The sequence below is a fragment of the Orcinus orca genome, chromosome 8, assembly GCF_937001465.1.
Source record: "Orcinus orca chromosome 8, mOrcOrc1.1, whole genome shotgun sequence".
Lineage (NCBI taxonomy): Eukaryota > Metazoa > Chordata > Mammalia > Artiodactyla > Delphinidae > Orcinus > Orcinus orca.
Window position 1 is genome coordinate 87236150 of NC_064566.1, and position 12073 is coordinate 87248222.

Below are 12073 nucleotides of genomic sequence, written 5' to 3' on the forward strand. Positions count from 1 at the left end.
GAAATGTCTATTAAGGTCTTTTGCCCATTTTTTGATTGTGTTGTTTGTTTTCATGACATTGAGCTGCATGAGCAGCTTCTATATTTTAGAGATCAATCCTTTGTCAGTTTCTTCATTTGCAAATATTTTTTCCCATTCTGAGGGTTGTCTTTGAGTCTTGTTTATGGTTTACTTTGCTGTGCAGAAGCTTTTAAGTTTCATTAGGTCCCATTTTTATTTTTGTTTTTATTTCGCTTACTCTAGGAGGTGGGTAAAAAAGAATCTTGCTGTGATTTACGTCATACAGTGTTCTATGTTTTCCTCTAAGAGTTTTACAGTGTTTGGCCTTACATTTAGGTCTTTAATCCATTTTGAGTTAATTTAGTGTGTTCTAACTTCATTCTTTTACATGCAGCTGTCCATTTTTCCCAGCACCACTTATTGAAGAGGCTGTCTTTTCTCCATTGTATATTCTTGCCTCCTTTATCAAAGATAAGGTGACCATATGTGTGTGGGTTTATCTCTGGGCTATCTATCCTGTTCCATTAATCTATATTTCTGTTTTTGTGCTGGTACCATACTGTCTTGATTACTGTAGCTTTGTAGTATAGCCTGAAGTCAGGGAGCCTGATTCCTCCAGCTCCTTTTTTCTTTATCGACATCGCTTTGGCTATTTGGGGTCGTTTGTGTTTCCACACGAAATGTAAAATTTTTGTTCTAATTCTGTGAAAAATGCCATTGGTAATTTGGTAGGGATTGCACTGAATCTGTAGACTGCTTTGGGTACTATAGTCATTTTCAATCCAGAAGCATGGTATATCTCTCCATCTGTTTACGTTATCTTTGTTTTCTTTCATCAGTGTTTTAACAGTTTTCTGAGTACAGGTCTTTTGCCTCCTTAGGTAGGTTTATTCCTAGGTATTTTATTCTTTTTGTTGCAATGGTAAATGGGATTGTTTCCTTAATTTCTCTTTCTGATCTTTCGTTGTTGGTGCATAGGAATGCAAGAGATTTCTGTGCATTAATTTTGTACCCTGCAACTTTACCAAATTCACTGATTAGTTCTAGCAGTTTTCTGGTGGCACCTTTAGGGTTTTCTATGTATAGTATCATGTCATTGGCAAACAGCGACAGTTTTACTTCTTCTTTTCCAATTTGGATTCCTCTTATTTCTTTTTCTTCTCTGACTGCCATGGCTAGGAATTCCAATACTATGTTGAATAACAGTGTTGAGAGTGGACATCCTTGTCTTGTTCCTGACCTTAGAGGAAATGCTTTGTTTTTCACCACTGAGAATGATGTTTGCTGTGGGTTTGTCATATATGGCTTTTATTATGCTGAGGTAGGTTCCCTCTATGCCCACTTTCTGGAGAGTTTTTATCATTAAATGGGTGTTGAATTTTGTCAAAAGCTTTTTCTGCCTCTAGTGATACGATCATATGGTTTTTATTCTTTAATTTGTTAATATAGTGTATCACATTGATTTTTTTGCCTATACTGAAGAATCCTTGCATCCCTGGGATAAATCCCACTTGATCATGATGTATGATCCTTTTAATGTGTTGTTGGATTCTGTTTGCTAGTATTTTGTTGAGGATTCTTGTGTCTATGTTCATCAGTGATATTGGTCTATAATTTTCTCTTCTGTGATATATTTGTCTGGTTTTGGTATCAGTGCGATGGTGGCCTCATAGAGTGAGTTTGGGAGTGTTCCTCCCTCTGCAATTTTTTGGAAGAGTTTGAAAAGGATAGGTGTTAACTCTTCTCTAAATGTCTGATAGAATTCACCTGTGAAGCCATCTGGTCCTGGACTTTTGTTTGTTGGAAGATTTTTAATTACAGCTTCAACTTCATTACCTGTGACTGGTCTGTTTATATTTTCTAATTCTTCCTGGTTCAATCTTGGAAGCTTGTACTTTTTCCAAGAATTTGTTCCTTTCTTCCAGGTTGTCCATTTTATTGGCATATAGTTGCTTGCAGTACTCTCTTATGATCTTTTGTATTTCTGCGGTGTCAGGTGTAATCTCTCCTTTGTCATTTCTAATTTTATTGATTTGAGTCCTCTCCCTTTATTTCTTGATGAGTCTGGCTAATGGTTTATCAATTTTGGTTATCTTCTCAAATAAACAACTTTTAGTTTTATTAATCTTTGCTATTGTTTTCTTCATTTCTATTTATCTCTGCTCTGATCTTTATGATTTCTTTCCTTCTAGTAACTTTGGGTTTTACTTTTTCTTCTTTTTCTAGCTGCTTTAGGTGTAAGGTTAGATTGTTTATTTGAGATTTTTCTTGTTACTTGAGGTGAGTTTGAATTGCTATGAACTTCTCTCTTAGAACTGCTTTTGCTGCGTCCCATAGGTTTTGGCTCATCGTGTTTTCCTTGTCATTTGTTTCTAGGTATTTTTTTAATTTCTTCTTTGATTTCTTCAGTGATCTCATTCTTGAGCAGCACACTGTTTAGCCTCCATGTATTTGTGTTTTTTACTGTTTTTTTTTCCTGTAATTGATTTCTAATCTCATAGCATTGTGGTTGGAAAAGATGCTTAATACAATTTCAACTTTCTTAAATTTTCCAAGGCTTGATTTGTGACCCAAGATGTGATCTATTCTGGAGCACATTCCATGTGCACTTGAGAATAAAGTATATTCTTCCGTTTTCCAGTGGAATTTCCTAAAAATATCAATTAAATCTATCTGGTCTATTGTGTCATTTAAAGCTTGTGTTTCCTTATTTATTTTCTGTCTAGATGATCTACTGGTGTAAGTAGAGTGTTAAAGTCCCCCACTATTGTTGTGTTACTGTCGATCTCTCCTTTTATGGCTGTTAGCATTTGCCTTATGTATTGACGTGCTCCTATGTTGGGTGCATAAATATTTATAATTGTTAAGTTTTCCTCTTGGATTGATCCCTTGATTATGTAGTGTCCTTTCTTATCTCTTGTAATAGTCTTCACCTTAAAGTCTATTTTATCTGATATGAGCATTGCTAATCCAGCTTTCTTGTGATATCCATTTGCATGGAATATCATTTTCCATCCCCTTACTTTCAGTCTGTATGTGTCCCTAGGTCTGAAGTGGGTTTCTTGTAGACAACATATATAAGGATCTTGTTTTTGTATCCATTCAGCCAGTCTGTGTCTTTTGTTTGGAGTATTTGATCCATTTACATTCAAGGCAATTATCGATATGTATGTTCCTATTACCATTTTCTTAATTGATTTGGGGTTGTTTTTGTGGGTCTTTTTCTTCTCTTGTGTTTTCCACTTAGAGAAATTCCTTTAGCATTTGTTGTAAAGTTGCTTTGCTGGTGCTGAATTCTCATAGCTTTTGCTTGTCTGTAAAGCTTTTGATTTCTCCATCAAATCTGAATGAGATCCTTGCCAGGTAGAGTAATCTAGGGTGTAGGTTTTTCCCTTTCATCACTTTAAATATGTCCTGCCACTCCCTTCTGGCTTGCAGAGTTTCTGCTGAAAGATCAGCTGTTAACCTTATGGGGATTCCATTGTATGTTATTTGTTGCTTTTGCTGCTTTTAACATTTTTTTCTTTTTATTTAATTTTTGATAGTTTGAGTAGTATGTGTCTCAGCATTTTTCTTTTGGGTTTATCCTGTATGGCACTCTGCATGGGACTTGACTATTTCCTTTCCCATGTTAGGGAAGTTTTTGACTATAATCTCTTCAAATATTTTCTCAGACCCTTTCTTTTTCTCTTCTTCTTTTGGGACCCCTATAATTCCAATGTTGGTGGGTGCATTTCATGTTGTCCCAGAGGTCTCTGAGACTGTCCTCTATTCTTTTCATTCTTTTTTCTTTATTCTGCTCCCCGGCAGTTATTTCCACCATTTTATCTTCCAGCTCACTTATCCGTTCTTCTGCCTCAGTTATTCTATTGATTCCTTCTACAGTATTTTTAATTTCAGTTATTGTGTTGTTCATCACTGTCTGTTTGCTCTTTAGTTCTTCTAGATCCTTGTTAAACACTTCTTGTATTTTCTCCATTCTGTTTCCAAGATTTTGGATCATCTTTACTATCATTACTCTGAATTCTTTTTCAGGTAGGTTGCCTATTTTGTCTTCATTTATTTGGTCTTGTAGGTTTTTACCCTGCTCCTTCATCTGTAACATATTTTTTGTCATTTCTTTTTTTTTTGATGGGTAGGGCTGTATTCCTGTCTTACTGGTTGTTTGGCCTGAGGCGTCCAGCACTGGTGTTTGCAGGCAGTTGCGTAGAGCTGGGTCTTGGTGCCAAGATGAGGACCTCCAGGAGGCCTCACTCCAATTAATATTCCCTGGGGTCTGAGGTTCTCTGTTAGTCCAGTGGTTTGAACTCGGCGCTCCCACCGCAAGAACTCGGGCCCAATCTCTGGCCTGGGAACCAAGATCCCACAAGCTGGGTGGCATGGCCAAAAAAAAAAAAAAGAGAGAGAGAGAAAAAGGAGCAGTACAATAACAAAGAATAAAGATAAAAATATATTAGGAAAAATAATAATATAATTGAAACAAACTGCAACAAGGTAAAACTAAACCACAACAGCAAAAAAAAAAAAAAAAAGAGGTGGGGGGGAACAAGCCAAAAGGAGCAGAACAATAACAAAGTATAAAGAATAAAATAAAATTAGAAAAATAAAAGATTTATTAGAAAAAATATAAATATAAATGAGTCAGCACCAAGGTAAAACAGAACCCCAGTCTAAAAGAAAAAAAAAAAAAGAAGGAAAAAAAGCCTTGGTTATGGGGAGCAGAGTTTAGTCGGGGGGTGGAACTTAGGCAGGGGTGGGGTTTAGGGTGGAGCAGGGGCCTAGTTGGGGTGGGGGGTGACGTTTGAGCATGGGGCGGGGTCTAGGCTCAAAATATATATATTTTTTTAATTTCATTTTTTATGTAGCAGGTTCTTATTAGTTATCTAATTTATACATATTAGTGTATATATGTCAAAAATCTAAAAACATATCAGGCTTTTGGTTTCAAGAGAGCAAACTGAACCCTTCAGTTTACTTTCCCTGTTTAAAAATTTCACTGGCATGACACATGCAAAAAATTAAAAACAAGAAAAAAAAATTTAGCTGTGCTAGGAAAGGTTACGTTAAAAAAAAAAAAAAACTGAGAAATTTCTGAATGATATAGGATACAAAGACCCACACTGATGGCAAATGCCAATCAATGCCAAACAACCAAAACTTTTTTTTTTTAATTTTTATTTATTTTTTTGGCCGCATCTGGTTTTCATTGCTTCATGTGGGCTTTCTCTAGGTGCTGCGAGCCGGGGCTACTTTTCGTTGCAGTACGCAGGCTTCTCATTGCCGTGGCTTCTCTTGTTGCGGAGCACAGGCTCTAGGCGCGTGGGCTTCAGTATTTGCAGCACGCAAGCTCAGTAGTTGCAGCACGTGGATCCTAGAGAGTGTGGGCTCCAGTAGTTGTGGCGCTCAGGCTCAGCAGCTGTGCACAGGCTTAGTTGCTCCGTGGCATGTGGGATCTTCCCAGACCAGGGATCAAACCTGTGTCCCCTGCATTGGCAGGTGGATTCTTAACCACAGCACCACCAGGGAAGTCACAACCAAAACTTTAATGTGGACAAAAGAGACCCCAGATAATTCAACTTTGGCAGAAGATAGGTTGTCCCAACAGCTCCACAGAAAACATTCCAGCTCAGAGTGGCAGGAGTAGGAAATGTCAAGAGCAGCAGAGAGAAGTGTACCAAAGCGCAGGCTTCAGCTTCTGTTTCTAGGCTTTTTGTGATTCACAATGCTAAGTAAAAGGGGGATTTGCCACAGTGGGGCACAAGGGACAGTCTCTTAGCGAACTTCAGACTATCACACACAAACCAGGAAAAATGAGAGCACAGTTGTGAAATTCCTTAAGAGGCCCCATCTTTCCCTACCTCTAAAAGTGTTCTAGGAAACTTTAGATCATGAACTTACAAGTAAAAACATACTTGGGCACATAACTACATTATATGTATATTTATTTAGAAGTTATACAATGCTCTCACACTAATATATTAGCATATTTTTTAAAAATAATTTGGAAGAGGAAAGACAAAAATATAGACAAACATTTTAATATTTTTTCTTGCACCTAACAGATCATGTTGAGTACTCCTTGGGGATATTACTATTCTAATCCCACAAGCAGAAGCTGGAAGAGGAGGCCAGTGAAGAAAGAGTCAGCAGGGAGCAAACCAAAGGACCTCAAGCACTCAACTAGAGTCCTCCACAGGGCAGATGGCCTCAAGCTGACATCCTAATCAGAAGTGAGGTTTTGTTACAGGTGGATTCATTTGAGAGAACTCCTACCCCTAGGTCTGCTCCTGGCCTGACCCTGAACCTACTGACCTGACAGCCCACCCATATACTCACTACACCCAAGGTAAACGCCTGCTTTTAGATCCTAGCATTCTGGCTCTCATTATCAGGAAATAGAACAGGGACTACAAGAATTAATTGCTGAGAGAGCCCATACGAGATAACAATACTCTTTAATTTAGACCTCTTCAATTACAATATGAAATGTGTATAGCAAATACTGTTCTAGTACTTTAAACAGAGTCTCAATTAGTTCTCACAAAAACCTTCTGAAGGAGTAATGTTATTATCATCCTAATTGTACAAATGAGAAAAATGAGGCAAAGAAAGTATTTGTTTGTGTGAAGTCAAAGAGCTACAGCTGGGATTCTACTACAGGCAGTGTGGTTCCAGAGCCCACACTTTTCAACTACTACATATTACTGCATTATAATAAATGTAATTTAATTTTCCCTCGTGTCCAAACTAAAGCAATTCTGCTTAGTAAAAAAACAAATATTTTATTTCTCACTATCCAATACCAAAAAGGCCCACTTGCTGATTCATTTTTGACTAACACAAAACATTTTGCTCACTATAAATAACATTTCAATATGCTATGAAGTAGTAAATGCTAACTGCATCTACATTTTTATTCAAATAAGACAGACTATGTATTTACAAAACAGGAGACCTAGAAGAATCAATGGAAGTGAATATTAGTTCACAAAAGTAAAATATCTATATCGTATGGTGCATGCAGCTTCCTATGTTGTTGTCTTAAAAATTTGCTCACTCACACCAAAAAAAAGCCTTTCATCTTCCAAACAGACTTTATCAGGGCGTTCAAGTTCATTAATTATCTAATCAAGAGATTAAGTTTACTACTTTGTCAAGAGAAGAAACAACTTCCCAGGAGTTTTTAAATTCTATTTCATCATATTTTGGATCAGTAGCTATCTAATATGTTATTTATTGCTGTAATGCCAGAAACTCTCTCTCCCATATTCTAAGGTCAATAGTAAGCCTGATCACAGACTATTGCTCTCCTGCTCATATGTATCAATAAAAGTTTATGTAAAAGTTACCTTCCTCCTTTTTGCAATCAATTCACTTCTTAACCACTTGACCTCTGGTCACCAATCTCTTTCCTCCTTTTCTCAATGAAACTTGATTACTTACAACATTATATACAGCATTACCTAGGGAGCCTAAATAAAACTACTAATAGTTTAGAGCAGGTCCCAGACTAACAGAATCTCTAGAGGTGGTTTCCAAGCATTGCTTTTCTTTTTTCCTCTTGAAAGCTCCCCAAGGTGGCTCAAATGTGCTCTCAAGAGTGAGAAAAAAAAAGACAATATCAGTAGTCCAAGTTCTTTAACACGTTCTAACTCCAGGCTAGCGTATTATGAGCCGACAACATCAAACTGCTGTCAGGTGCCTGTTTATAGCCTGTGCCTTTGCTCCTGCCATCCCCTTGAAACCAAGTTCCCCTAAAACCGAGTTTAGGATTAACCTCTCTATCCAACTTTATTCCCTTTCTTGTCCCTTCTGACCTTAATCCTGTGCTAAATGAACACTAATAATCAGAGTCAGATGACCAAAACTGCTGTTGTTGATATCATTAATGTACTAAAATTGCTGTTGTATCATCAGATATCATCATTAATGTACAGCTTACTTCTCCAGGGCAAGATAAGCTAACAGACCACCAAGTCATGGACCACCTGGCTAGCAAATCATAAACCAGAGACATCCTTTCTTCTACGATTAAGAAATGTCACAGAAAATGTCACAAGATGATGATTAACCCCAGCTTCTTTGTTCTTTCCCTTTGAAAAAAACCCTCTAACTCAAAGACCAGGTTGGAGTGGATCTGAGACTTGTCTCCCACTCCCTTGCTTGGTGCCCTGAAATAAACCCTTACTTTGCTGCAAACTCTCACTTTCAAGAGTTTGGCTTTCTGTGCTGCGGGAACACAAGCCCATTGCTTGGTTACACCCGCTGTCTAGGATCTCCACCTATTCCACTCATGGACTATGGAGAATATCTTTTTTTTTTTTTCTTCTTTTATTTGCGGTACGCGGGTCTCTCACTGTTGTGGCCTCTCCCGTTGCGGAGCACAGGCTTCGGACGCGCAGGCTCAGCGGCCATGGCTCACGGGCCCAGCCGCTCCGCAGCATGTGGGATCTTCCCGGACCGGGGCACGAACCCGTGTCCCCTGCATCGGCAGGCAGACTCTCAACCACTGTGCCACCAGGGAAGCCCTGGAGAATATCTCTGAATTCCTTTTAGTCCTCGTTACAATGATTTGCATAACAGATGCTAAATAAATACCTGCTAATAATTATTTTTAAAAAGTCCTATCTCTCAAAATCTAGGAATGAGAAAAACTATCCCCTACAGTTGTTCAAGACATTTGAACAGGTACTGTGAAATATTCCAAGTGCTACATTGCTGCATTATAAGTTAAGGTAAAAAAACACAGAAAGAAGTATGCAGTAGCATCCACACTATGGTGTCAAAATTACATACTTTATTTGGTAAATGATACCTGGTCAAAAAGCTGTTTGCCAGTTGTGTTGGGCTGAATGGCAAATTCCAGCTCAGCATCCATTGTTGTTACTCTTACATTGATCTGCAATAAAAAACAAAGGGAAAATCAGTAGAAAAGAGAAAATACTTTTATCTGATTTATAAAATAAAGTGGTATCATATGTAGGCAGTAAAAAGCAACTCTATAATGTACCTAATATTTTCTTTATTAAAGTGATAGTTTGATTTATTTATATTTGTTTTTGATTTATTGAAAACATACAGTAGGCACGAGGACCTGCGCTTTTCATTTTCTTATTTAGCCTCTGCAACAATACTAGGAGATATGTGCATTTCTATAGAAAAGTTCATTTCTACAGAAAAGTTTCCATCATTTGCCCAAGGACACATGGATATCAAATGGCAGGGCAGAGATATAACTCCAAATTCTTTGAATGTCATTCACTATTCCCTATTTCTTTCAATATAAAAATCAAATATTTAGTTTTATTTATACTGCAAATGTATTATTCTTCACTTTATAAAAACCATATATCTATTGCCTTTTATTTGCTAAACTTTTTTAAATTCCAATTTTTGGGTGTAAATACCTTTCTAGTTGGATATCTCACCAAAAACGTAACATGCCTTAACCAAAATAATTTTTACTCCAGAATAGCATCTTCACCTAGAATTCACCATGATATGGTAAAAACCTATCTTTTTAACTCACACTATTAGAACTCTAAATCAGACGTATTTCCCCTTACATTTTACTCATGCTAACAACCACATGTACCTCCACACATGTACTTTTATCTGAAATACCTTCTCTAATCAAAAAAATCTTATAGAGCTCCTTCTTTAAAATAATCCTTTAGGAAATATTAATACACATAAAATTCTTGTAACATATATAGACAATGAAGCATAACAAAATAAAACCCACTGTAACATAACAATAAATATATATTTGGTCTTCATCCTGGTTCCTGGCAGAGCTCCTAAAATCGCTGGAATTTCCTGAGTGATAGATGTGAGAGGAGGATCTTTTGTTATTCATAATAAGCTCCTTTCAACCATAATAGAGTTTATGTTAATGAGGTGACTCCAGACAGGCCCTAATAGCTTCAGAATGGAGGCTGGTAGCCAGAGAAACCAATCACATGATTAGAGGATTGAACCTTTTAGACACCCACCCCGACTGCCCAGGAGGGGAAAGGCTGGGGAATGAGCTGATCATCAATGTCCAATGATTTAATCAATCACACCTATGAAATGGAACCTCCATAAAACCCTAAACGAAAGGGTTCAGAGAGCTTCCCTGCTTCTTCCTGCTGAGAGGGTGGTGCACTGCAAACTCCACAAAGACAGAAACTCCTTCACTCGGGACCCTTCTGGACCTCACCTTCTTCATCTGTTTCATTTGTATCCTTTATAGTACCCTTCATATTAACTAGTAATAGTAAGTAAAGTGTTTCCCTGAGTTCTGTGAGCTGTTATATATAGCAAATTATAGAATCTGAAGAGGGGATCGTGGGAATCCCCAAAAGTTAGCCAAGTTAGACAGAAGTGTGAGTCACTTGCACTACCTGTGATTTGCTTCAGAAGTCCAGAGCAGTCCGGTGGGTCTGCGCTAATTCTGGGTAGTTGTGTCAGAACAAATTAAATTGCAGGACACACAACTGGTATCCACATAGAATTGGAGAACTGCTTGGTATGGAAAACCCACACATTTGGTATCAGAACATTCTGAATAAAGAAAATGTTTTCATTTTTGGTGTCAGAACATTTTGAACAAAGAAAAGGTTCTCCTTTACCCATAAATCTACCATTGAACTTAAAAACTAGAAATGACAAAAAATGTCACCAGTGTATTTCTTCTTTGTGAATTCCCTGACCCCAATGCCCACAGGTAAGTACTAACCTAAATTTTGTGTTTGTCATCCCCTTAGCTTTTTAAAAAACAATAGTTCTGTCACAAATGTAGGTATCTATATGTAAAATATTGTTTAGTTTTTGATTTTTAGCTGCATAGCTGTATTAAAATTGTATAATACTTGCTAATAAAGTCCTTCTTGATGTGGGCAATGATTACATATGTATATTTTATGAAAATTCATCAACTACACACATATATTCTTTTGCATATGTATATTCTATTTCAATAAAAGGTTTAAACAAAAATTTTTCTACACTATAGTTTGCCTTTTCACAATTATATTTCTAAGATTCACTGATGTTTTTGTGAGTAGTTGCAATTCATTCATCTTTATGTGACTAGACAGTAATTCATTTACCATTTTCCTATCGATTGACATTAAATTGTTTCCAATTTTTTGGTTATTAAGAACAATACTGCTATGAACATTCTTCTACATGTCTCCTAGTGCATGTGTCTGAGTTTCTCTAGAAGTATAACTCAGAATTCCTGGGTGATAAAGTATGCATAGCTTCAACTTTACAATGTAATGCTGAATTGTCTTCCAACATGATTGTATCAATTTACACTCCCATAAATAATAATTCCTGCTGCTCTATATTTTCACTAATAGTGGATATAATCGGATTTTTTAATGTTTAACAATCTAGTGGGTACAAAATGGTATCTCAATATGGTGTTAATATGCAGGTTCTTGATCCCTAATGAAGTTGGGAACTTTTTCTTATGTGTGATATGCAGAATTTTAAGACAGCCCCCATGATCTCCTCGCCCCCACCCCCACCTTACTCCCATGATTATGTTAACATTACAAGACAAAAGGGATTTTGCAGATGTACTTAAGGTTACTAATCAGTTGACCTTAAGATAGGAAAATCATTGTGGGTGGGCCTGAGATAATCACATGATTCCTTTAAAAGCAAAGAGTTTTCTCTGACTGGGTGCAGAAGTCAGAGAGATTTAAAGTGTGAGAGGACTTTGACATTAAAGAGGTTCTCCACTGCTGAATTGGAGGGGGCATGAGCAAAGGACTTGTCACACACACCACACTCTAGGACTAAGAGAGACCCCTGGCCAACAGCTAGCAAGAAAATGGGGACTTCATTCACCAGTAAAGAAGGATAGATCATTCTGCAAGGCAATGGATTGTGCCAATGATAGGAATGAGCTTGAAAGAGAACCCCAAACTTCAGATGAGAATGCAGTTGAGCTACACCTTGACTTCAGGGTAGTGAGACCCTGAGCAGAGAACCCATTCATACCATCCCATATTTCTAGCGTATAAAACTGTGAGATAATAGATGTGTGTTGTTTCAAGCTACCAAATTTGTGATA

At 37.2% G+C, this 12073-nt stretch overlaps 1 protein-coding gene across 3 annotated transcripts in view; it reads right to left on the reverse strand.

Moving 5' to 3' along the window:
• RDX (radixin) overlaps positions 1 to 12073 on the reverse strand; it is a 109244-nt gene that overhangs the window by 72470 nt on the left and 24701 nt on the right. For all 3 annotated transcript variants that reach the window (XM_033410187.2, XM_033410185.2, XM_033410186.2), the window contains exon 3: positions 8816 to 8899. In XM_033410187.2, the coding sequence (XP_033266078.1) occupies positions 8816 to 8899 (84 nt within the window). The remainder of the gene's footprint in view (positions 1 to 8815; positions 8900 to 12073) is intronic.